The 24,389-nt window shown below is 38.3% G+C and overlaps 1 protein-coding gene across 1 annotated transcript in view; it reads left to right on the top strand.

Annotated features, from left to right (window-relative positions):
• COBLL1 (cordon-bleu WH2 repeat protein like 1) overlaps positions 1 to 24,389 on the top strand; it is a gene marked incomplete at its 5' end in the record, with an annotated part of 79,960 nt that overhangs the window by 41,466 nt on the left and 14,105 nt on the right. The window contains 8 exons of the mRNA XM_084265410.1: positions 4,269 to 4,448; positions 9,499 to 9,700; positions 10,596 to 10,824; positions 12,392 to 12,430; positions 13,335 to 13,429; positions 13,556 to 13,795; positions 21,498 to 21,642; positions 22,242 to 22,310. Coding sequence (XP_084121536.1) covers positions 4,269 to 4,448; positions 9,499 to 9,700; positions 10,596 to 10,824; positions 12,392 to 12,430; positions 13,335 to 13,429; positions 13,556 to 13,795; positions 21,498 to 21,642; positions 22,242 to 22,310 — 1,199 coding nt within the window. The remainder of the gene's footprint in view (positions 1 to 4,268; positions 4,449 to 9,498; positions 9,701 to 10,595; positions 10,825 to 12,391; positions 12,431 to 13,334; positions 13,430 to 13,555; positions 13,796 to 21,497; positions 21,643 to 22,241; positions 22,311 to 24,389) is intronic.

Raw genomic sequence — 24,389 nt, 5'->3', positions numbered from 1 at the left:
GATAGCAAGATTTAAATGAGTGGATTTTTTTATGCTGTAACTATTTGTCATGCACAAATTGAGAAGATATATTTCCTTCTTTTTTTTTCTCTGTTTTTGGGGGTGAAAGTGATCCTTATCAAAAGGAAATGCTGGTGCTAATTGGAACATCCAGGTCACTGTCAGTTCAAGTATTTCTCATTATTTTAAAGTGCCTTTCTCTAGTTACTGATAGTTAAAAATACACTCCTTGTAACTTTCTAACAGGAATTTTTTGAAAATCAAATAGATAAATACTTTATTTATTGTATCTGACCTTTATTTTAAGAAGGACTTCCGCACATTCAATTCACTGACACAATTTCTTTTTTTATTTTTTCAAGCAGGAAATATGTTGAGATCAGCAGTGATGCTTTATTCTGTAGAGTTCTGTCCTGAGGCACATAAAATGTTGACTTTATAGTCTTGCATTTGATTTTTAAAGATGTATTGTTTTTCTTAACAAAACAATGAAGTCTGCATTTGGCTGAAAGAATTCTTTAATGTATTTACAGGACACAAAGACTGGTGGGAATTGCAGGTGGGACTTCAGAAATTTAAATTTCTAAGGGCTATGAATCGCTTATCCTGTGAACAATATTGCCACACAAGATGAGAGCTAACCAAGTCTTTGCGTAAGCAGTGGGCTCTAGGTGCACTGGTAACAAGGGAAATACAAGCTGGTGCGGCCTGGGCACAGTTTCTGTTTGTGGGACCCTGTGAGAGTTTTGTGAGTATCCCTCTGGCTGCCATTTCCTGGGCTAGGAGGAAGCAGAGAAGAAAGATTTGCAGATTTGTTTGATTGATTTTTGGTTTTCTTTCCAACTTTGAAGCAGCTGTTTAAACAGAAGATGACATTCAAGCTCTTGTGGTGTAATGGGTAGCTGGAATGGTATCTGGTGATAAACAGCGGGGAGCGTACCCCTTCAGTGGTTTGGCAGTTTGAAAGTCTGGTGTAGGGAAGATCAGTCAGTTGATGGGGCTGGTACCTGTGGAGCCAAGGAAAGATTGAGCTTTGTGTAGGGTACTGCAGCGCAATTCCCAGAGGAGTTCTAATTGTTACTTGTGGCCTAATTGTTTAAAATATATCTTTTAACTTCCTGTCATAGCTAAATAAGCTGTACTTCGATTCTTCCCAATGCATTCCTTTAGTTCTATAGCAGCCGTGAAAATAAGGAGTATGTTTTTGGTTGTTCTAACTCCTTCTAGTGTTTACCTTGAAAATGAGAATAGATCTGCTTTGCTCCTAGCTCATCTGGAAGCTATCTGAACATGAAAGGTGCTCTGAGTAAGACCATTTACTGAACACCTTTTTTCTGCCCTAGGAAATCAGAAATGATTCATGATTTTTATATGATTGAAATTTATTCTTTCTGTTATGGTTGTATTTTGTCTTACTGAAAATCAAGAGCTTGTTTCTTCTCCTGAAAATAAATCTTAACTACTGTCTTTTACAACCAGCAGCCTTCCCAGTTTGCTGAATACCTAGTAGAGGTGAAGAGACTGGATTTTGTACTTTACAATGGATAATTGCTTGAAATAATGGTGTAGACTTGGAGTTACTTGGATAATGCAAAATAGATGGGGAGAGTTTGTAGGTTAAAAGTACCCCACAACTGTACTTCCACCATCTGTCCCTTGCTGCTTCTGACTTGGACCTGTAGATGTATGATTCTGTGTAATCGTGGTAACTGGAATTGTTCTTGGTGCCCAATATCAGCTCTGGGACGCTGGGCATGCAGGTCTTCTGTTACCTCTCAGGCAGCCTCTTCTGTGGCAGAGCACAGACTCGAGAAATGAAAAAGCTGTAAGATCAAGTGTTAATGTTTTGGGCTAAGAGTGGGAGATGAAGAAGCTAGTTTAAAAATGAAGAGACATAACATCTGGAAACAGAAAATGAAAGTATTTGGATCCCTGTTGTTTAAGAAGAGGTTGCCAAAACCTCAGCATAACTTTGGAGAAAGTGTACTTGGAGACATCTCCTCCTTTGTGTGGGGCGGGGAGTGTTAGCATAGCTAACTATAAAGAACATGCTGATGTGCCAGAGACAGGTCGGGTACATAGCTCTGCAGTGGCGCATGTGGGGGTTCAGCCAACCTCGCTAGGTTCCCTGACCCCGCATGTGGGTGTGGGTGTTCTTTGTAAATACATGGCTCTCCTCCATCCAGCTGTTGCACACAAGTTTTGACAAGAGTATTTTATCAGTTCTAGCTCTCTACAGTGTAAGTTTGACACTGTGTAAATAAAGCCGTATTTTACTGATGTGGCCATGCGTTAATTGCTGTGTGTGATTGATCTCTCTCTCTAGTGATAGTAGAGTTCCAGGAGTTCAGTTGCAGTTGTCTGCTTAATGGAAAATTGCATCAACTCACATTTGCAAACAAAGCTTTGTGGCATGTAGCCTTCAAGATCTAAATTGTGAGTTGCTGTGATAAATGTTCATGTGAAGTCACTTAAAGATGCAAGAATGAGTATAGGAGGGGAAAAGCAGTACTGCTTGGCTCTAGGCTTGGTTTAAAAAAAAAAAGACTAATAACATTTCATAGGGTGAGTTTTTAGGGGTGTTTTGTGTGTTTTTTAATATAGTTATGTTGATGTTCTGTATTGGCTAATAATTTCTTTTTGACAGTTACATCAAAGCTAAAAGTCATGGGGAAAAAAAAGCAGGGGAGGAGTACGAAGGAGTTTGATTCATAGATTTTGCAATGTTCATGTAACCCAGAAACAACCCAGGCGAGTTGCTGTAGAGACTGAGGTTAAATTTGCAGCTAACGCCACGCATCTCAAATTGTACCCAGGGTGTGCCAAAACTAATTTAAAACGTTAACAGGGAGGCGGCATAAATTTTGATGGTGAATCCTCCTTCAGCGTGTTTGGAGGTCTGTGAGTACTCCTGTTCAGCTCTGAGAGGCTCTGAATAGTTAATTATTCAGCACAGAGTTCTGAAGTTCAACGCTAAGCACTTTCAGCATCAGATCGGTCATGTGAAGTCTCATTACACAGTCGTCTTTTGCAATGCTGCTCTGGACCTTGTTTGCTTTTCACTGTGAGTGACTTTAAACTTTGTTTTCCCAAGAAAGATGCATGTTTCTAATTGTCATATGCAAGATCTTTTGTTTCAATTCCGTAGGACAATTATAGAAGTTAATTTCTTTGGTTACATTTAAAGTAAACAAATTTTGGTACAGCTCCAGAATCTAAATTGCAAGCATATTTCTGGAACCTTTATGTAGTATGTTTTACATGTGTGTTAAATTTCTGTGAATGTGGCTCCATCCAGGCTTTTTAAAAGTATGTTTATATGAAAGTGGAAATTTCTCATGAGGTAATGCGTCTCCACAGTGTGTTTTGGTTTTGTTTCTAATGGTGAAATCTGTCATAGTATTCTCTTTACTTGTGAATGATATTGGTGAGCTGTGGAAAGTTTTTTGAATAAAAGGGGGTGCTGGACTGTATATTGTAGGATGTGAGTGTCTTGCCTTCAGAATTTACTGTAACACAAATATATTTAAGATGTAGAGAGTTCATTTTGGACTTTCTTTTTTTTAAGTGAAATAAGTAAAACTTTAGTGATCGCTCTGTGTTCAAGAGCACATTGGCTTGTCACTAAATGGGTAAGAACAGCAAGAAATTTCAAATAGGAAATCGGCATAGGTGAGGGAAAATATAAAAGCATATTGTGACTGAAGTGTCAAGAAATAATGCAACACAGTTGTATTGAATATACTGCTATTTTATAATTTTATGGAGGTAAATACACTAGAGTTGGCAGGATTTGTTGAAGGATTTTGATAAAAGAAAAACTTGGGGAGGAAAAATGTTATAATTCCCTCACCTATCTATCCTATATATTAGCCATACTCTCAGTGCAATTTGGCTTCATAACTGCATGGTACAGTATTTCTTTTAGATTAATTCAGTAAATCTGGAGAGGGCAAAGGTAGGGGGTTATGCAGCAGTTAATTTACTTAAAAATTTTATATTAAAAAAACCATTTTGTTTAGGGCTTGATTGTTTTTTGCTGTGTGGTTTTGCTTTTCTTTTATATGGTGGGTATCTTAGTCTGTTGTATCTTCCATCACCGCTGATGATGTGTTTGAAATATTCTCTAATCTCTTCCTTGCACATAACACACTGAGTGGAAAGAATTAAGTGTGGTTCCTTTCTGTTCTGAGGCTTGTTAGTTTGCCAGTTAGAAATCTTATACATAAATACATAGTTAACTTGTAATTTTTATCCGTTTATTTCAGAAGAAAATCTAAAGCGCCACCTCCTCCATCTGGAACGAAACCTGTTGCTGTTTCTCCAGTTGATGACACAACATCGGCCAGCCTCATCATGGAACAGAAAGAGAATGTAATTGATAAAGACATTGAACTAGCAGTGGTCCTGCCAGGAGATGTGATCAAGTATACTACAGTTAACGGGAGGTAAGTTATGCAGAATGTCATTTTTCTTTAATCTTATTTTCTTGCCCTAGTTTAGTTCAGCCTTCATTCAGGATTTAATCTCTCAGTAAAATACCTGAGTTGTGTAAGCCCAAATGTTTTAGTGTAGGTTTGGAAACATATATTTTATACTTTTACCTGCCCCGTCTCCATGTGATGGAGAATGTAAATCTGAGGTTATGCTTCTCAGAAGAAATTTCCCTGAAATAATTGGTGACAACTATGATGCTTTGTTGTGTTCTTGCTAGCATGCTTATGGCAAGAAGTATTATTGTCTGTAAATATGGTCCCTTCCTCTGAGACTCCATGCATATGCTTTCAGGCACTTCTCTTCCTTCTTTTCCCTCCCTTTGTCCAGAATTAGGAGTACTGTTTGTCTGTCTACCCTGCTCTGCTCAGAACAACAGGCCAGAAAAGAATACTCCGTATATCTTTACTCAGGGAAATTGTATTATCTATAATTACTCAGTTTTCAAGACAGGCCTCACTGGCTTATCAGGAAGCACATGCATTTCCCAATCAGTTTTATTACCCCATAGTTACTGTTCTTTCTTTTTTTTTTTTTTTTTTTTTTTTTCCAATCAAGATGCTGTATGTGATTTATTTCATAAATGGCTCTTTGGCAAACACACACCTGTATCAGCACTGCAAGGCTCACTCAGAATGAGGAGAGATGCTTTGCAGGGCCCGCATTCCACTGTGAAACATACTTCAAACTATTTTTCCTTCTAGTTTTGCAGTGTCTTGGTAGTTGGATTTTGTGGACTAATAGGCAATATCTTGCTAGAAGTTTACATAAACAGGTAAATAGTTAATTTGTCTCTTTTCCATTCATAATCAGAGATGAGTTGTTTCAAAGATCTCAAGGAGAGAATACCTTTTTATATGTGTTATTAGGAAAAGCAGAGCTGACTCAAATGCCGTAGTCCACTAGAAGAAGTGTTGTTACTGCTCTCAGATGAAGTTAGTTTTGTTTGATCCCTTCTTGGGCATATTGGATAGCAAGAACAGTGTAGACCAAAGCATGTTGTTACATAGATATAATACCCTGAGTGAGTAGAAATAGGCAGAAAAGGATCAGAATGAAATCCAAAAGAGGGTTTAGAGGAAAACATTACAAGAGAATAATTTTTTATTGTTCTACGGGCAATGAAAGTGAAAAACTTGAGAGTGAGGCAAGGAAGCGGGAATTCTCTTGTTTAAGCCTAGATACTAGTCTGTATTTTGTAGTAGTTTGGGACAGCAATTCAGCTCATCTGGTCAGAATGTGATGGTGGCATTCACACTCTCCCATCACTATGGTTTCTGCTGGGCAAACATTTATTTAAAAACTAACAAGCACCTCAAAAATCTGTGGTGAGAACAATGAGCAGTAGGATGCGAAAGCGCACTGTTCAGAGGAAGGAATGAATGAAGCCAAAGGAGAATAAAAAGTAACGGCAATGATTTTATTGTAGCAGCCTTACCATTTTAAGTTAGATTTTTGTTTCCCTGCAAGTAAGAAATGCAGAGTTTGACAAGGTTGTCTTGAAATTGAGTAGTTAGTTTCAGTGGTGTGGATCAGTAAATCGACTTGCAGATTTCAAGTCTCTAGTGTGATCCAGTGATGTGTATTTTATTTGGGAATGGTGTGTCAAACAACTGGTTTTGCAGGGTAGCATGCTTAGGGCTTCAGTTTCAGATGCCTTTCAGAGAGACCTTAGCTTTGCGGAGTTTTGTTTTCTTAGAGTCCTTTGTGAGCTTCCATTTGATCCCTTCTTGAGTATTTTCAGTCATTAGGGTATTCTTAATAAACTGTTGGTTTACTCCGTATAGCTGGCTAGTGAATAACCAGCTTTGTGGTGTTGCCCTACTTTTCAAAACCTATTGTACTTCTGTTTGTTAGTAACGCATTCAGAGAGGTTTTTTTTTGTGGCTTTTTTTTTGTTGTTGTCCTCTGTGAAAACAAATGTCGTCTTCTCTTCAAAGACTAGGATTAGTAAATTTTTTTGCTAGAAAGGCCGTGGAGCTATAGGCCTAAGGAATCAGAGATCTATAAGAAGGCAAACTGGGTATAAGTTTCCTTTCATCTTTTTCCACTTATACTCTTCTTTTCCCCCCTCCCCAGCTTGTTCAGTGGTGTTTGTTGTGAGTCTCAGGAGTGGAAGCCCTTGTTCCTGAAGTTTGAACATTAAAGTTTCTTTTACAAGTCTCTGCTAAGTAGCAAGTTTCTGGCCCTCCTTTTTGGAGAAGAGTGTTACAGAAACTTGATGCATTCCTCCTTTAAGTGATTCCATGTTTGAAGTGACACCTTTTTCTGTTGGTTTCAAACATACTATGGTGTGACACATTCTAGGTGAAGGTTCTCATTTAACTGTCGCTTGTGGTAACCTGAGAGGCTGCTATTAGCTTCTTTTTTTGGTGTGTTATTTGGTCAGGTAGGAATAACCAGAGCAAAGTAGGTGAAGGATGAAGGGGTGCAGGAAAAGGTTAATAAATTTATGATCAGAGATTTGCAGAAAACTAAGTTATGTAATGAAGTTAAACTAGTAGTAAATGCAGATTTTACTGAAATTCGATAAAGGAGGGCAAGCTGATGATGGGCTCTGAGGCAGCTGATGCCTGCACTTGTACTAAGTATTATTTATGGAAGTAGTTAAATTTACTGTCATACATATACTTCTACCTCCCATCTTTGAAGGCTTTAGGAAAAAAAGCTTTACAAGTTTTGGAGGATGTGATTACAAAAAAGATTGGTTTTTTTGTATCACTGCAGGGATATCTGTCTAAAGCAGTTGTCAAAGGTGTCTTGGCCTCCAGTGGAGGGGGTGACTTGAAGTCTAGCATCTTCCAGTCAAGCAAGTAATTTCTGGAAGTACTAATGGAAAGCAAATTTGCAGTGAATCACTGTTTTCATGTACTAATTTGCATGTACCTGTCTGTGAGCAGCTATGTTTCTCACTTATCATTCTGTCACTTCTCGTGACTCTAGTTAACATGAGGGCTTGCCCCTGTCATGGTGGTGCATTTCTGTAGATGGCTTTCTGTGATCTTTGCTTGTGAATTCTTGTCCTGGTCATCTTCAGTGTTCTTGCCCTTCTCCAGTAACTGGAGGCCAGAGGAAGAGCAGCTTTTAAAGCTGGTCAGTGTATAAAAATGTGCCATAAAAAAAGCAATGGGTAACTCATTAGATAAGCTGATAACCAGAAAGGTCACTACAGAAGCAGCCTCTGCTGTCTTCTCTGGCTCCCCCTCCCTGCCACCAATGACAGGATTTGCATTTGCAGCTCTCCCCTTACTAGGGTGAGATGGAGGTACTTGTTCTATTATGGGTTAGCAGTACAAGCAATACTGTAGTTCCTCCTTCTTTCATCTAACAGGAGCAGATTGTGATGTGTGTGAGAGAAGAATTGAAATAAACTCTCTGGTTTAGCTATGTGAATGCTCAATGCATTTCTCATGGTATTCCTCAGGCTAGTAAATATCAGCTAGATGAAGGCACAGGAGTATGTTACGTTTTTCTATACCTCTTCAGACCATCTGATAGCTGCTTTTTGACACCTTGGAGCATTATTTCTGTATGGGTTTTTTTTGCTTTTATTGTTCCTTCTACTTTTGTCTCCCAAGGCAAGTATTCTCCTGCCACTTAAGCAGGCAGAATCTTTCCTCTGGGGTGGGGGGAAAGAACAGGCCTGTAGTAATTGTACATGTCAGCTTTCAAACTGTTTCTGCTAATTAGAGGGGAAGGGGAAGTGTTCACAGCAATTTCTAACATGAATCATTCCTAATTCTTTTTACAGAACTGTATCTTATGAAAAATCTGTTTTAACTTCCTACTTAATACATGTATTCACAATCTTTACATTATCTAGAATTTTGTTTAGTTTGATGACTGTATAGGCTATCTATTTCCTCATTTGGCTGTACTGCCAGAATACTGGCATCTGTTATGAGATTACATCTAGAATTTAAGATTTCTGATAAAGCCATAGCAGCCAAACCCTGTATTAATTTTCTCTTAGAGATATCCATGTTCTTTTCAACATAGCATTTGATTGCTTCACAGACTTTTAAATTATTTTCATAATATCCCTGTGAGACAGAGCATGTGATGTTTGTAGCTATGGAAGATGCAGAGGGTGTCAAAATGTAATGCTCCTTACAGATTATTACCCAACTCTCAAAAATTATTGAGGAATAACCAGTTCCAGTGACCTGATAGTACTATAACCTTATTCCATTGCTGTACGTGCAAAGTTAGGATACTGTCCTCACCTTTGGTCTATTCAAACTTATGTGATGTTTCTATTTAAAGTACAACTTTAATAAATTAATTGCAGTAGCAACTGGGAATGTTCAGCCTATCTTAATACAGTGGCGCATGTTCTTCATTGAGCACTGAGAGAACAGGGCCATACAGTTACTGACTGTGTATGAAAAATTCCATTTGCCATAATTCACTGGGAAAAGCACATCTGTTGCATCACAGGGAGTGTCTAAAGAAATTGCATTCAACTATTCCATTGCCATTTAGCTTCTTACCCTCTTGCTCTTGTTTTGGGATCCTGAATGCAAGACCTTCTAGAAAGGGAATTTCGTCGAACTTTGTTTCTCCTACTTCCTCCAAATGGGTCATGCCCAGACTTTCTGAAAATGAAGTTCCTTGTAACCTCAGAATGGATGTAAAAATTTCAAGCTTTGGGAGGAAACTGTTCTTAATGTATAGCAGGCATTTATCATCACTGCTACAGTTCCCATTAAATGTCAAAGAAGGTGGCTAATCCACATCTCCCTGCTGACCTCACTTCACACAAGCAAAAATTTCCCTCTTTTGCTCAAGCACTTGGCATATTTTGTGCAAGCTGTTTTCGTTTTCTTTTTAGCGGTGTTTTTTGGGTTGGCTTTTTTTATGTTGAAGATATTTAAAGTTGGTGTCTAGCAATAATTGCTTATGGGAAGGAAAGGATAACTTGGGTTAAATGTTTAGCAGTGCGTTTGTCGTACCCTGCTTTTAATTGTCATCTGTTGTGACAGTTCCATTTCTCTTTTACAGGAAGCCCATGATGGACTTGCTGATCTTTCTCTGTGCACAGTACCATTTAAATCCATCGAGTCATACCATAGAGTTGGTATCAGCAGAAAATAGCCAGATTAAATTCAAACCAAACACACCAGTGGGAATGCTTGAAGTGGAAAAGGTGATTTTAAAGCCAAAACAAATGGATAAGAAGAAACCTGCTCCGGTTATACCAGAGGTAAGAATTAAAATCAAAGCACGTTGAGAAATTAGAATCAGTGTTGTATTCAACAAGTTGGATAGGAAGCTCAGCTTCTTGTTTCAGCTTTTCCTGCTGTCTTTCGTCTTCTCACCATGCACCCCTGTGAAATGCTTGATTTCTTGTTCCTAACAACCTCCTCCTACAAATACATTAACTCATTGCAGCGAACATCTTTGCTGCCGAAAGAAGGAAACATTACAATGTTGTTTGAAATCCCACGCCTTACTGTCCTTTTGACAACTTCTGCAGATGAAGTGTGGCTGAATACAGCCTTCCACAAACGGAAAATCAACAACTCACACCATCTGTCATACTGTGATATATATGTCCTACTGATTGTATGTTCATTTTCTTTTAATACATACCATACTTTTTTGTTATTACTCTACTCTTTTATAGACCTTTAGGAAGGCAGGAGCTTTTAGAAGTACTAAACTTCTGGTTGTTACCTAAATCTTTCCTCCTGCCTTGTATGCTGTATAAAAAAATACTGTTTCCTAATTGATCTGAAGCCAGGGGAGCAATGCTGCTGCCCTTTTACCTTCATCCTACATGCATGTGGGCACACGCACAGACTCGTGGCTCATTGGCTGACTTCTACAGCTGCCTAGCGTAACCTAGCAGGGCATCTCCCTCCAGGCGTGTACCCTGCTGGGTAGGTGAAGCGTGGAGGGAACTGTTTGATGTCATCTCTTCTGGAGTGGGAAGGAATCACAAATTAGTCTGTACTTTCTCTTGTAATGTTACTGAATCTATAGTGTTGGTGAAGTTGGCCATAACTTTATAACTGCGATTGCTGTAAGGCTGTTAGGAAAAGTGCCAGTTGTTTCAGAATTTGTGCTGGTGTTTATTGGAACTTTCTTCTCTTTAGCAAACAGTGAGGGTAGTGATAAACTACAAGAAGGCACAGAAGACGGTAGTAAGAGTTAGCCCACATTCACCGCTTCAAGAACTCATACCAATTATCTGTAGCAAATGCGAGTTTGATCCTTCACATACTCTACTGTTGAAGAATTACCAATCTCAAGAACCCCTTGATATGACAAAATCTCTTAATGACCTGGGACTAAGAGAATTATATGCCATGGATATCAGTCGAGGTAAGATAACTTTTCTAAATTGCAGTTAAAAGAAAGGTAATTGCTTAGTATTTCAATAATGTATACATTTTCCTGGGGTCTTTACTTAAGAAATTAATTTCTAGCCTTCCACAAAATTGAAACTGGGACAAGTTTATCTGTACATTTGAGAAGTGCTATGTAAATGTTTTATTTTCTAACAAAGTGTTAGGTACCAACAAAAGTGGCTACATACTACATCACTTGAAAGCAATCCGTTCCTTTTCTTCCCCCACCCCTTCCCCCAAAAGACAACCAACATTGTTATTTCCCCTGGCTCATAGAAAAGGCATAGAACCACAATGAGATGAAAAGAAGAGAAACATGAGAGAAATTTAGTTCTGTTTGTAAAGTAGTCAAAATTTTAAGTGTTACAATATTCTGATGGTGTTTATGATTCTTACTGCTGTTTGCTAATGCTGTAGATTGTGAAGGAATAATTCTCTTTTTAATCGTGGCCCAACAGGTACACTATGAACTAACTTATGTGTGTACTGACATTCCTATGCCTGGTCTGAACTTCAGCTTTAAGCCTGTCTTTTTCATGAAGGGTTTATTGTGCTGTGATTAAAAACACTATACAGTGGGGTTTGTTCTGTTTCAGAGATTTCTCACAGGAAGTTTTACCTAACTGTCGAATGTAGTAATACTGGCTCATTCCTGTGCTTGATCACCGTTCTGTTTGCTTGTTTTTCTTTCAGCTGTAAAACTTGAGCGAGTGGGTGTGGCTGTGATTTTTCTCTGTGTCTTTTCCCTGCTCTCTGCTCTTCTACCTAAAAAAGATGACCTTATCCTCTGGTGGTTACAGTTTCAAGAGTTCTCTCACCTACTTCCCAAAGGCCAGCCATCTTGAAGAACAGGAGAACAACAGATTTAAAAAATATGTCCTTTTCCTCCCGGAGAAGACACAAACGAAATGTCTTTCTCTTCACTGGAAAGCAATGTATTTTTATTTGTCTAAATATGTTACTTGGACTACATGTACCCATAGTGCATTGTCTTGTTTGCTGTCTGGCTACTTTCATTTTACAGACTGGCAGAGCTGCCTTTTGCACTGTATGACGTGTGCTTCAGTTGTATCAACAGCCGCAAATGCTTAGGAGAGGATACAAGGGCATATACACTCTCCACAAGGCAGTGCACCACTAGGAAGTTTAGATATGCTTCAGTTCTCTTGACACACAGTAGTTCAGCATTTCAATTTTGCAGACAACTTCAAAACTCTGATTTTTCAGCTTTCTTCACAAAAGTAAATGGTGAGGTGTACCTTTCGTTAATAGAATCTAAACTCAAGGTTACATTTTAACTGTATATACTAGTTTTCTTCTTTCCTTAACAAACGTAAGTGGACCGTGACTCCTTATTTACAAGGTTGCAGTCTGTCTCGCATGTTTTCACGCTCAGATTCTTATAAAGATACGCAGCCTTTAACTTCAGGGTAGTACCCAGTTACTTTTTCTTAATGTTGAAGGCTTTCTGTGTTTGTAACTTACACCTGCATCCTTGATCCAGATTCACGTTTTCTGTCTCTCTTTTTGTCTTTCTGTAGCCACATCACCAGTTGATTTAAGTTTACCGTCTTTGCAAGGTACGATTTCCTGAAACAGGCGGTGAAACTGTAGCACCTAAGTGACATTGCCATCCGCTCCTATTATAACATCTGCTTAACTGTCACATGAGTAATTATCTCTGTCCTATCATAAATGCATATTTTAAAAGATAATACAGAAGTGGATATATGCAGCTATAGATAAAGTATTTCTGTATAGTTTTACCCTAGATTGATTGGTTAATGTCAGTGTGACTGTAAATTTGATAGTTGTACTAAGAGCTCATAGTGGCCTCACTGATTTCTGTTGCTTACTGCATTGGTGTTCAATGGGACTTCTTTAACAAAGTCCAATTTAGTAAAAACTTAGAGTCAACTTTCAGATTTACAATTCCTCTGTGTGAATGAGGATAAATTCTACAAGATAGTAGAATGAACTATCTTTAATACAACTGCTGTGCAGTTATGTGTGCAGCACCTGGCAGGTATTTCAGTGATCTTTATTCACGGTCCTGTCGCCATATGCAGGCTTGTGATTGACGTGTCCCACTTCACCTTTTGCCATGAATTTGAACTGTTAGGAATTGGGGCCTAGAGAGGAGACTCCTTCCTGCCCCCACCCCTACCCCCCCCACCCCCCCACTTTTTATACAGCCTCTGTGATGTGAATCATAACATGGGAAAAGTGAGATGGGCTGGATTAAGTGCTGGGGGTATTGATAGCAACTGAAACTCATCTATTCCAAGTTCTGAAAAAGACAGGAAGAACATGTATGGTAGGAAACCTGCTCATTTTGCAGTGTTTAGAAAAGCTATTAAAATAGGTGATTTATGATGTGTTTGTTTACCCTTCTAGGAGGCTTATGACAGACAGTGAAATAAGAATTCAGGAAAAATAATCTGTGCTGTAAATAATATCTAGAAGTATTGTTCTCTCTTCTAGACTCCTACCAATCTGAAAACATAGACGTTTTGAAGGAGAAAGAAAATAAAGGATTTTTCAGCTTTTTCCAGCGAAGCAAGAAGAAAAAAGAACAAGTAAGATGTAACTTTCTATAAGCAAATCTTCTAGAATCATGTTCATATTGAGCAATCAGTACTGTTGGTTGATTTCCAGAAAGTGTAACTATCTTGCTTTTTTTTTTCCTTTCCCCACACCCCAAGGCTGCCAGTGCCCCAGCAACACCGTTGATGAGCAAGCCAAGGCCAACATTTATCACGAGATCTAACACTGTTAGCAAGCAGTATGATTCAAGCACGCTGCCATCTGAAATGCCAAAGAAACGGAGAGCTCCTCTGCCGCCTATGCCAAATTCTCGGAGTGCTCCCCAGGAACTTGCACAAGCCCAGGTCACACCGGCATCTGATCTTGTGAAATCTAACAGCTTCGGTAGGAACGAGCAGGTTAGTTACATTTGCTTCACTTCTCTTAAATCACGAAGTTTAGACATAATAATCATGATAACCCTGCTAATACCTGCTGAGGCTTGAAGTAAGTAGGAGATAAAAGAACAGTACATCCTTTTAAAAAATTTGACAATAACTACAAAAATTGAAAGATGGGTTCCTGTCAAATTTTGTCCTGTATCCAAAGTAGCTGTTGCGTGCGGAATAGGCAAAACCAACTTATCAGATAAGTTGGTACTGTGAGCACCTTTGTGTTCTTTTTGAGAAATAGCTTATATGTTTAAATGTCTATCATATCTAGCAATTGATGTTTTGATATTTCCAGTAATTTTTAATGTGGTTAGTTACATGTGGTAAAGAAAAGCTTCTTCTCTACATTGCGTTACAAGAAAAAGGTAGGTATCTTGGGAAGCAGTCTTAACATCCTTGTGCGATTTGAAGTAAGGTTTTATTGTAGTTGCAGTCGGAGACAGGAAATTTAAAGCTGTGAGATCCTTTATTTTTATACAATGATTTAATCTTTCATTGATGCATAGAACCACAAGAGAGCACTGTTTAACAGAAGTTCTGAATTTGTGTATTGTGTCCTGCTGAAAAGCTTTGTCATTTGAAGAAGACAAAGGTTTATTTCTGTATTGTAATAAAAGGAACTTTTTAGGGAAAAAAACATGTTGTTTTTTTTACCTCATCATGTTTGTCTTTTAGTTGAACTCAAAATTCTAAAAAATAATTTATTAATGTCAACATGCTTTAAATGATTAATATCCTATTGTGTCTAACAGTAATGTATGACTGCTGGGCTAGGCTCTGTCACTCAACAAAATTGCTTAGATTTATTATTTTGTTCTGACATTTCGTATTCATCTAAAGTTATTTGACTGAAGTTGAATAGCTGACAAAGGACAGAAATCCAGATGAAGTTACATTTTTGTGTGTATTTTCTATTTTGTATTTGGATTTATATTCTACTTTGTACAGCTCCCTTAGAACTGTGAAGCCTTTGATGTGTTTTTTATGATGACTTCTGTTTCACTCTGATTTGGTCATGCAGTGGTTTATCATAATACAGAGCTTGGGGCTTAAATATAGGCAAATATTTATGCTTTTAATTTCATGAATGTAAAATATTGGGTATTTTTAATATATTCTTCCAGTAAATATCATCTAATGAATTAATTTAGACCGCATAATACATACTGCTCGACTTCATTGGGGGCCTCTTTGGAGGGATCCTAGGAGATAGTTTCTTGAATGATAAATCTACTCTATGGAGGAGTGCTGAGATATTTTTGGAGACAGCCTTCCTGCAGCACGAGTGGTTCTTTCCCTGAAGTGGGAAAAAGAGTAGCCATAAAACCCAACAGTCCCATTTAGATGTGCTACTGAGAAAGTTCAAGCGCAACAATACATGTGTGAAGGATGGAAAGGGAGCAGAGAAATTCCCCAAAAGAAATACAGAGATACAGTTGGGAATGCAACGGCAAGCCTGGAGCTCAAAGTGGCAGGGGATGTCGAGAATAACAAGAAGGGCTTTTGTAACTTAGTGGCAAGTCCAAGGATGTGGTCATCTACCTTTATTTTAGCAAGATTTTTGTCATAGTCTACCACAAGTTTTTTTTGTTGAAAGGCTATTAAAGTATGGACTAGACAGGTGAACCCAAAGGTAGGACAAAAACTGGTAAAACAGTACATAGGGTGGTTGTTAATAGTTCAAAGCCAGACTGGTTGTCAGGTGAAGTTCCAGAGGAGTTGGTAGTATGGCCAATACAGTTAGTATTTTTATAAATAACCTAGACTATGGAATTTAATGTGCCCCTGGCAAACTTGGAGTTTACACTGAACTTTGAAGAGGTAGGTACACCAGAAGGGCCGCTGTTGACTGTGACAGCCTGGAACTGCATGAGATTTTAAAAAGATGCCTCTGAAATTCTGTATTTAGAATGGAGTAATCCCAAGCACCAGTACAGACTGGGGGCTGGTGATGTGATCCACCTTGAATCCAGAGTACTCAGTACTTTTTAGGCCACATCTATACTACTACGTCCAGATTTGGTTCCTGCAGTTCAAGATAGAGATAAAAAGCAGACGAGTCCAGTGGAGAGCCACCATGATGTTTAAAGGTTGGGGAAGATAAGTGTTCCAGCTAAAAGAAGGGTCAGTTGGGGTATAATCACATTCTTCTGACACCTAGAAGGTGTTACAGGGTAAGTAGACGTATATTCTTCACAGGGATGCACGGTGGCAGGATAAGGACCAACGGGTACCAGTAGCTTCAGAGGAAATTCCATTCAGATAAAGAAAAGAGAACTAGTCAGTGTGAGAACAATTGAACATTGGCATAGGTTGCTGAAGAGAAGTGGTAGAAGCTTCCCCACTGGGAATATTCAAGCTGTGTCTTGACCAGCCCCTGCAATAACCTAATTGAAGACCTTGGTTGGACCAAATGATCTCCAAAGGACCCTTCCAACTTAATTTTCTGTTTCACATGGGTTAATTAAAACTGCATGCATATAATTAGGAGAACACAAAAAACATAATAGGGCTCCATCGATAACAGAAGCCCTACAAATCCTTGTTATCACTGTGAGATCAAGCACTGCTTGAGTAATTCTGGAAAGGGAATTTGGAAGCTTGTTTCTCAGAGCTTCCTCTGAAGCCTTTAAATAAATAAAAAGGTATATCCAGTATTGACATTTCTGGTTTCATGTAACTGTAAAATAAAGGACAGTTCCTTTAAAAACATAAGGTGTTCGGAGCGGGACAATGTAAAATAATTTCATTTAAATAAAAATGTCATTTAGAGGATTTGCAACTTTATAAAGGAAATTGGACTCTGCTTATATATATGGAGTAAGAATCAGTTGTTATTCCAAGAATTGACACCTAAATATACAGAATTTTGAATGAAACATATAATCAGTGTAGGATACAGTCCATTTTATTTGGTTGCACAGCATCTGTATCCTGTGTATTTATGGTCTCAACCCATTTAATTCAAGTCAGTTCTCAGCAGTGCAGCAGGTACGACGGTGACAACAGATGGCAATTATTTCATTGTAAACAATGTAAGAATTTGTTTTCTTTTCCCTCCACTGTTGAAAAGGTGTTTAATTTGAAGTCTTTTTTTTTGTTTACTCACCATAAATATTGGGATATTTAGTGTGTCTGGGAGTTTCACTGTTACTGCACTGTGCAATTAGGTTAATTTACAAAATTTAGGAGAGGGGAAAAAGTATATCCTAATTATGGACAAATCTCTCTTGTAATAGTCTCAAGGAAGACAAAGTGCAATGTCGGTTTTGCTTGGATAAACTGTTTGCCTGGTTTTGATAGAAACATGCCAAAGTAGTAACATCAGACAGCAGTGAAATGAGCCAACTTTAAGGGAACAGTGTTCTCACTGTTGTCTTTCTTCAGATTCACAGTGTATTGTAGTCCAACTTCTCACAGTATGAAAAAGGGTTTTAATGTTTACCTCCTACAGCTTCTTCACGTCTTTTCCCTTGAAAAAGAAGCTGTTTTCTCTTTATATGAGCAGCTACATTCTGGTATGAGGGTTGGAATTTTTTCTGCCTCAATTTCAGAGCGGTTATAGAACTAGATTTTGCAGATACATTACTATTTTTAGGGGAGCAAATAGTACAAGGGATGTGAGGGTAGATTTACAAGTTATTACATCGAACAATTTGTTTATTCTGTATGAGACTCGGAAGATGACCAATAAGTTTAAATAATTAATGTTTGTCCAGTAACTTTCTGTTAAATCAGATTGGAAATGAGCATGTTAGTCTCCAGTATTGAAATCCCTCTCTTATCTGTCAGTTCTAATTTTGGCTAAGATGGGTCTTGCCAGAAGTATGTTTAGAACTAGCAAGTAGAGAGGACTCTCAAGGGTTTCTGCGAAGTGCAGTTTTATAATGCAGTGTGTGTATCTTCACAGCTTTCATAAAAGTGCATAATGCAATTTTCTGGTAATAACACTTCTTTAAAGGAATTTTTTTTTTTTTTTAAAGAAAAGTGTTTGATTATGTCCAAAAGTGTTTGATTGTGTCCAAACTAGACTGTCATATCTTCATCTTATTCTATGAATGGGTGTCTCTTTACACTGTTCTCAGTTACTGTAAAGGGGCATACATAAACTAGAACTAGACATTACACCAGAGGTGCATTGCCCAAAACTTGATGGTGAGCCTTTTAAAAGAGAAGTTAAGCAGTGATGCAGTGAGTGCTACGAATGGCAGGGAGGTCTTGAATGGAGCTCTTGTTACCTGGGGGAAGACAGTGCTCAGGACTACCCGTTTGCTTTTGCTGGTGTTTTCATGGAGGTATTTAGGATTCTGATATGACTCAGAATGGGTGGTGGACATTGCATCTACCTTTCAGTATACCAAATGCATAACCCTGTCCCTTTATTGTATTTACTTCTGTACCAGCAAGGTCCTAGATGAATCATAGGAGAGACTAGTAATACCAGGTGTTTGGACAGAATAACACCAGCTGAGTTTCTCCAAATACATCCTGTGTGTCCTTTTTTTTTCCACTGAGTCAGAGTGGGGGGGTATGTGTGTATGTGTATATAAACTTAGCACTTCAACTGAGTTTCAGTATTTTGGGAAGCTGAAGTCATGTAACAGCAATTGAGTGCGTTAGTCATCGTAAGAGTAAATACTGTTTTTTCCCCTGTTGCTCCTTGGACATACCTTTGCCTGCTACAACAGAAATGCTAGCAATATGGCTAGCCATGTGCTTTGACATCCTGGTCACCTGTGTGTCTTCTGTTAGACCTAGTTATCTATGGAGCAAAAGAGGGAGGCACTGATGGTATGAAAATGTGTGTGCAGTGACTCTTGGTGTGAGGTATTCCTGCACACTGCACTGCTCTGCTACCGCTGTGTTCTTCCCCAAGCCAATTTTTTGGTTTGATTCCTGTTCCAGCTGCAAAGTTACTGCCCCTTCATTCCATTTCCTGTGCTTTTTGAAAGGATAAAAGGAGGCAGGCACCGTGTCTGCCACTGCTGACAGAGGGTGGAATTCGGGAAGCGTTGGCCTCTGCTGGGGATGGCAGACAGTTTTATGCCAAATTTGTCTGTACACATTTGAGGCTAAAAAGCTTCATAACCACCCTGGCTTGTTCAAGGATGAGAAAGGTGTACAGAATTAAAAATTGGAACTCTGTATATTGCAGAACTTATGAGAGTTCACTGGTGTTTCTGCACAAGAATAGCTAATTACTTTAGTTATTCTAATGTGACTAAAATTTAAAGTGTAACTGATAAAGCATTGGTAGCTATTGGCAGTTGGTATGACACATGAACACCCAGATGTATATTCTAAAACTTTGTCAGATACATCTTAATAACATTTTTTTCCATCTGTTTAAAGTACTATTTTCACATTGCAGCCTTTGTTAGGATTTGAAAGCTCTTAATATTCATATGTTGAATAATTCCTGAGAAAATCTGTTCAACACTTGAACCTTAACTGGAACATTTAGTACTTTCTCGAAATCTCTCTTTGCAAATCGCTTGTTTCTTTGGATGCAAAGGGCAGTAGAAAGGCTTATAAAAATCTTCTGGTAGCATTTGTGCTCTTATGCAGAGAACATTATTTCCCCCCTACACACATACTCTTTCTGTGCAGGAGGGAACTCTGGTGACATCTGTTTAGCTGAGCGAGTATGCGCAGAAAACTCTGCCAGCCAAGTCAGCTGAGGGAGCCTGTGTGAAGCAGATGAGGGCGCAGACCTTCAAACAGAGAGACAGTGTCTTTGTGCAGAACGGAAGGGCTGCAGCTACCAAGGAGTTGAAAAATAGAACTGCCCAGCAGAAAGCAGGAAAATCATTTCACAGTAAAAAAAAAAAAAAGTCTCATTTGGGGAAATAATACCATATTTGACACCCCCTCCTGCATAAATTCAGATGCTGAATGCTATTTGTTCATTTTCCTGTAGAACTGTTTGTGAACTGTGAATAAAGAACTATAAGAGTGCAGAAGTGATTTTTGTTGTGTGACATTTTAATCTAGAAACTGACTTGTTTAAAAACTATTCCAGCATGCAAGTGTTTTTAATGAAGTGCAGAGTGCTACGTCCATATCTGCCGCTCTTAAAAGAACGGTTCACCTCGTGCTTTATTTTTCTGCCTTAAAACCCCAAGTCTTGCCTTGCTGTACAAGGTTGGAGTTCCTTGCTTTGGCATTGAAGTGATGCGGAAAATTGTGTGAACATTTCGGACTGTGTTGCTCCGTACAGTAAAGTATCAGAGGGATCTGTCATAACCAACATTAAGGTGGGACAAACAAGATGACCAAATATGCCCAGGGTAGCTCAGAGGGTGATTTTCACTGTCCCAGTCTGTTCATTCAGGCATTCTGTTAAGATTCAAGAGGAGCTGCCAAATACTGCTTTAGAGACATCTTGTGCCAGTATTTTTGTTGTGTGTACTTTTCCTTACAGTTTTGATTGTGTACAACCAAATACTCTAGCTCTTGGTCTTTAATATCCCACTTACTGTAGGATTTGTACTTGTTCAGTGGTAGCTTTCTAAGTGATAAGCATCTTTTTCCATGGATATTGACATGGTCAACAGTTCTGCTGTCAGTGATTTGTTTGGTTGGTTTTTTTGAAAGCAAATATTTGTAGGTGTATTTATGCCATCTCTGTTCCTCAATATCCTGCCTTGTCAAGTGGGCTCGTTAAGTGAAGCACCAAGAAGTTCTCTGAAGATGACCCCACATCCAGTTGCTGTGTGGATCCTTCTAGTGAGAAATGAATGTTGCTGCTGTGTTTTATTATCTTGTCGAGTAGACAAGTGACAGGAGTCAGACTAACTACAGAAATAGGCAGCTGTGTCTAATGCCAAAATACACTTCTTTGTTGCTGGGATCCTGAATGTTATCATTCTAATAGATGTGGAAATAGAAGGGTTTTTTTTCAGCACAAGGCAAGCTGCGTTTTGGAGTGGCAGGCGAATATTTTTTTTTTTGAGACAGAATGTATTTTAAAAGCAATTTAAAACAATTATTCTGCTGTATCATAAAACTATGAAGTCTTTTAGTAGGTAGCCTTTGTCCTTTTTTAAATGGTTATTATTTGTGCATTAAGAACACTGTTTTGGTCTTCTGCTGCAATAATGAGGGCATGATTACAATTTAACATTAGTATTATAAGACCACTTGTACTTTCTAAGATAAATTTTGAAAACCGACATTCAGAACATTTCTATAAAAGTTCAAATAGTTCAAGTAGAGAAACAAAATCCTAATAAGTACACGGCCCAATCCGAGCTGTTGTTGGAGGAATGGAGAAGGACATATTGTGTCAAGTTATTGCAGTGAAGTGTAGTTGAAGCTTCTTTCCACAATGACTTTTAGCTAATCTTAGAAAAGAATTTTGTAGAATAGCCTTCGGGCATAGAAGAATTCAAATTCTCCTTTATACTCTATGTAACAACTGTTTTTTCTTTTACTGCTGTATCTTGTACCTCTGTGAATATATTCAATTACTCTAGAAAATGCTTTTTTTGGAAAACTGCTCCTCAGAGGAATTAAGATGAGAAACGTAATACATCTGGTAATAGGTATATATTCTCTGTTTCCCAAATGTATATTATAAATGCTTTTGGAGAATAATTATTAGAGCTATTTTGCTGTTTTTTCTTTGATTGCTAATAATCTTTTTCCTCCCTGTCTTCCTTCTTAGGCCCCTCCAGGATTAGTACGGAAGGGTTCTCTGCCGCTCAGTGACACTGTTTCCATGAACTCCTCTCTACGGAGGATGAAGCGCAAAGCACCCTCACCACCCTCTAGAGCACCAGAAGATCAAAGTGAAAGCAGTAATGAGACTGGTAATATTTTATGCTGTTTAATTGAGAGGCAGCAGAAAGTATGGCAATTTGGCTGAACTTTAAAGAAATACCGCCTTGTGAGATAAGAACTTGAAGTGAAAACATGGGTGCTAAACATCTTCAGATTGTAAGGAGTGGTAATGCTGCTTTATGAGATTGGCTCATGTAGTGTGAGAAACTAGGCATGTTTAGGGAATGCAGATCAGAAAATACTGAACTAATTTTAGTTAGGTTAACTATAGCAATTGTGTTTGTGTTAATTGGATAGCGTGGGGTAGGTATGAAAGATCAGCTGCTATGTATCTGAGCAGGTTTAATAGGAAATGATCTGAAAAGAAGAATTTTAGAGAAAGATTTGTATTGTCCTTTTGCAATTCTTCTGTTTGATAAAATCAATAACTTCTCTTTGGTTCAGAACTGTATAAGAGTTGAGATTAAAATATCTGGGAAATGTGGCAAGCACCTTAAGAGAAGGTGCATTTCCTGAAGAACTTGCCACTCTGTAAGATCCTAATTTAACATTTTAACATTTGTCTAGAACTTTTGTTGGTGCAGAAATTGAAAGTCAATAAAAGAACTTGTTACTTGACTTCTTACAGTAACAGCGTCACCAGAATCAGCTCCTACTAAAGTGGAAGAAAGAGCTGCAGAAATGGAGTCTAAAACAGGTTGGTTCTAGAGTAAGCTATGATAAGTCATAGTAATAAATTACTGTAGTGTAGACCTGTCATAAGTGTAGAACTAATTGTAATGCTTCAGATCAATTAACATTTGAAGTACAAATACAGCTTTCTGAAATAAAGATGTTTTACTGTCTACAGAAATCCATACAGTAGATTTTGTATTGGTCTGTCTGCTTTATATGTTATAAACTAAATATTATCCCTGTTTTCCCCAAATGTTCTCCACTAAGAATGAAATCTATGAGCACTAAGGATGTGGGATGCTACTGGCATCATATGAGGCTGAACACTCAGTTTCTGTGCTAGTTGACACAAACTGTTCAGTAGTTTTCCAGCTGTTTTATTTGGTATGCCAGGCAAATTGGGTGGAGTGATAAAACACAAGTTACCACAATAAGTTGAAGTCACCTGCCATCCTAGGTCTCTGGCAAAGGGGGTGGGGTGGGGAGGGGGGAAGATGAGTAATCAGTAAATATGGGCTCTTTTTGTGTTTAGGGCAATTTAGGTAAAGTGGCATAAGAGGCTTTTAATAGAAATAATATGTGACTTAATAAATGGGAAGTATGAACCTATGCTGTGCAGTCTGAGGCTGAAGCTGTAACTTGTCCCTGTTGTAGCAGGTGGAAGGTAGTCACTTCTAAGTGAATGGCTCTTAAAGATGTGTATTAGTACTTAACTTTCTGTGTTGAAAACTATGTTTGTCTACGTAGTGATGAGTGTAAGATGATGAGCAAAATTATCATACTATGATTTAAAATGAAGTTGTTTTTTCTTGACCTTGTTTCTATCTTAAGATTGTAGTTCCACGCCAGAATTTGTGTTTCCCATCACTGAAATGTCCAAGTGCTGCATAGAGAAACAGCCCTGAACTTCAGGCATCCAAGTTTTGTAATTAAATATTTTAATTTAGTCTGTGATGGAAAGAAATAGAAAATTACCATTGTCTTCACTGGGCTTTGAACAGTCCATGTTGAGCCCTGCGATTTACCTCTTCAGTGAGCAACAGTCTTTGTTCTCTAGTTCTGCTGCTGCTGTCTTCATGCAATGTCCTTTGCTAGAAACTTAATGCGTTTTGTAAAATGCAGAGAGAAGTCCCACGGCACAGCTTCACTGCCTTCTTTCTTTTTCTCATGGGATACTGCTGCTCTCTGGTGGCATCTCTGAAACTGTCCTGAGGCCTATGTGAAAAGGGTCCTTTTAGCAAAGTCCATCATGCTGTGAGAACCAATATTCACCTGCAGCATGCTTGTCCTGTACCTAGTCTGACAATTCTGCACATTTGGATATTGTTTTAAATGCTTCAGTATCTCCTTAACTGCTAAATCGGACTAAGAAAACTGTAGTTTCTTCTGCTTGGATTGATAGCGCTGTGATTTGTCAGGCTTTGGGAAGTGGTGCTTTTGCCAGTGGTGTCTGACATTCCCAAGTAGCTCTGTTACACATTGTACTTGAGCAAATAAGCAAAAAGTTTCCCTGTGGTGTAAAAACAGACTGTAGCTTTGCAACAGTAGTTTGAAGGCAAGCATCGACTAGAAAAAAAAACATCAGGAGAATTAATAGGAACATCTGGTATTAGAAACATTTTTTTTTCTCAATTTATGTTCCCCTTCCCAATGTTTAACTAATGCTCAGTCTTTTTCCTAGGAAGAGGGTGAAATGGTGTTTTTAAATAATATTAAAATTACAGATTGTAGAATAATTTCCCAACAAACTAATCCCTTGATAGAATATTCTTGATTACAGTATCTCTCAAGAAACTTAAGGACTACAGAGTCCAGAGCAAAACCACTGGCAGGTGTGCATGACATAGTCAGGCTTACAAGCCTAATGGCTCAGAGAGCACAGTGCACCTGTTCTGTCATCCAGAGCGTTCTTACTGACTCAGAGGATGCTGGTAGTTGGTATGACAGCCATCTCATCAGCAGTGTCTTCACAGTGTCATCCTGTAGGCTTTAACAATGTTCTTTTAGGGTTAATGAAAACTCAGTGACTCATTTTCATAGAGAATAAATGATACAGACAAAAATGCCATTTCTGTTACATATGGGCTTACCTACAACATAT

The sequence above is a fragment of the Gallinula chloropus genome, assembly GCF_964237585.1.
Source record: "Gallinula chloropus genome assembly, chromosome: 5".
In the NCBI taxonomy this organism is placed as follows: Eukaryota; Metazoa; Chordata; class Aves; order Gruiformes; family Rallidae; genus Gallinula; species Gallinula chloropus.
The sequence above is the reverse complement of the archived record's forward strand: the minus strand, read 5'-3'. Positions and strand labels throughout refer to the sequence as shown.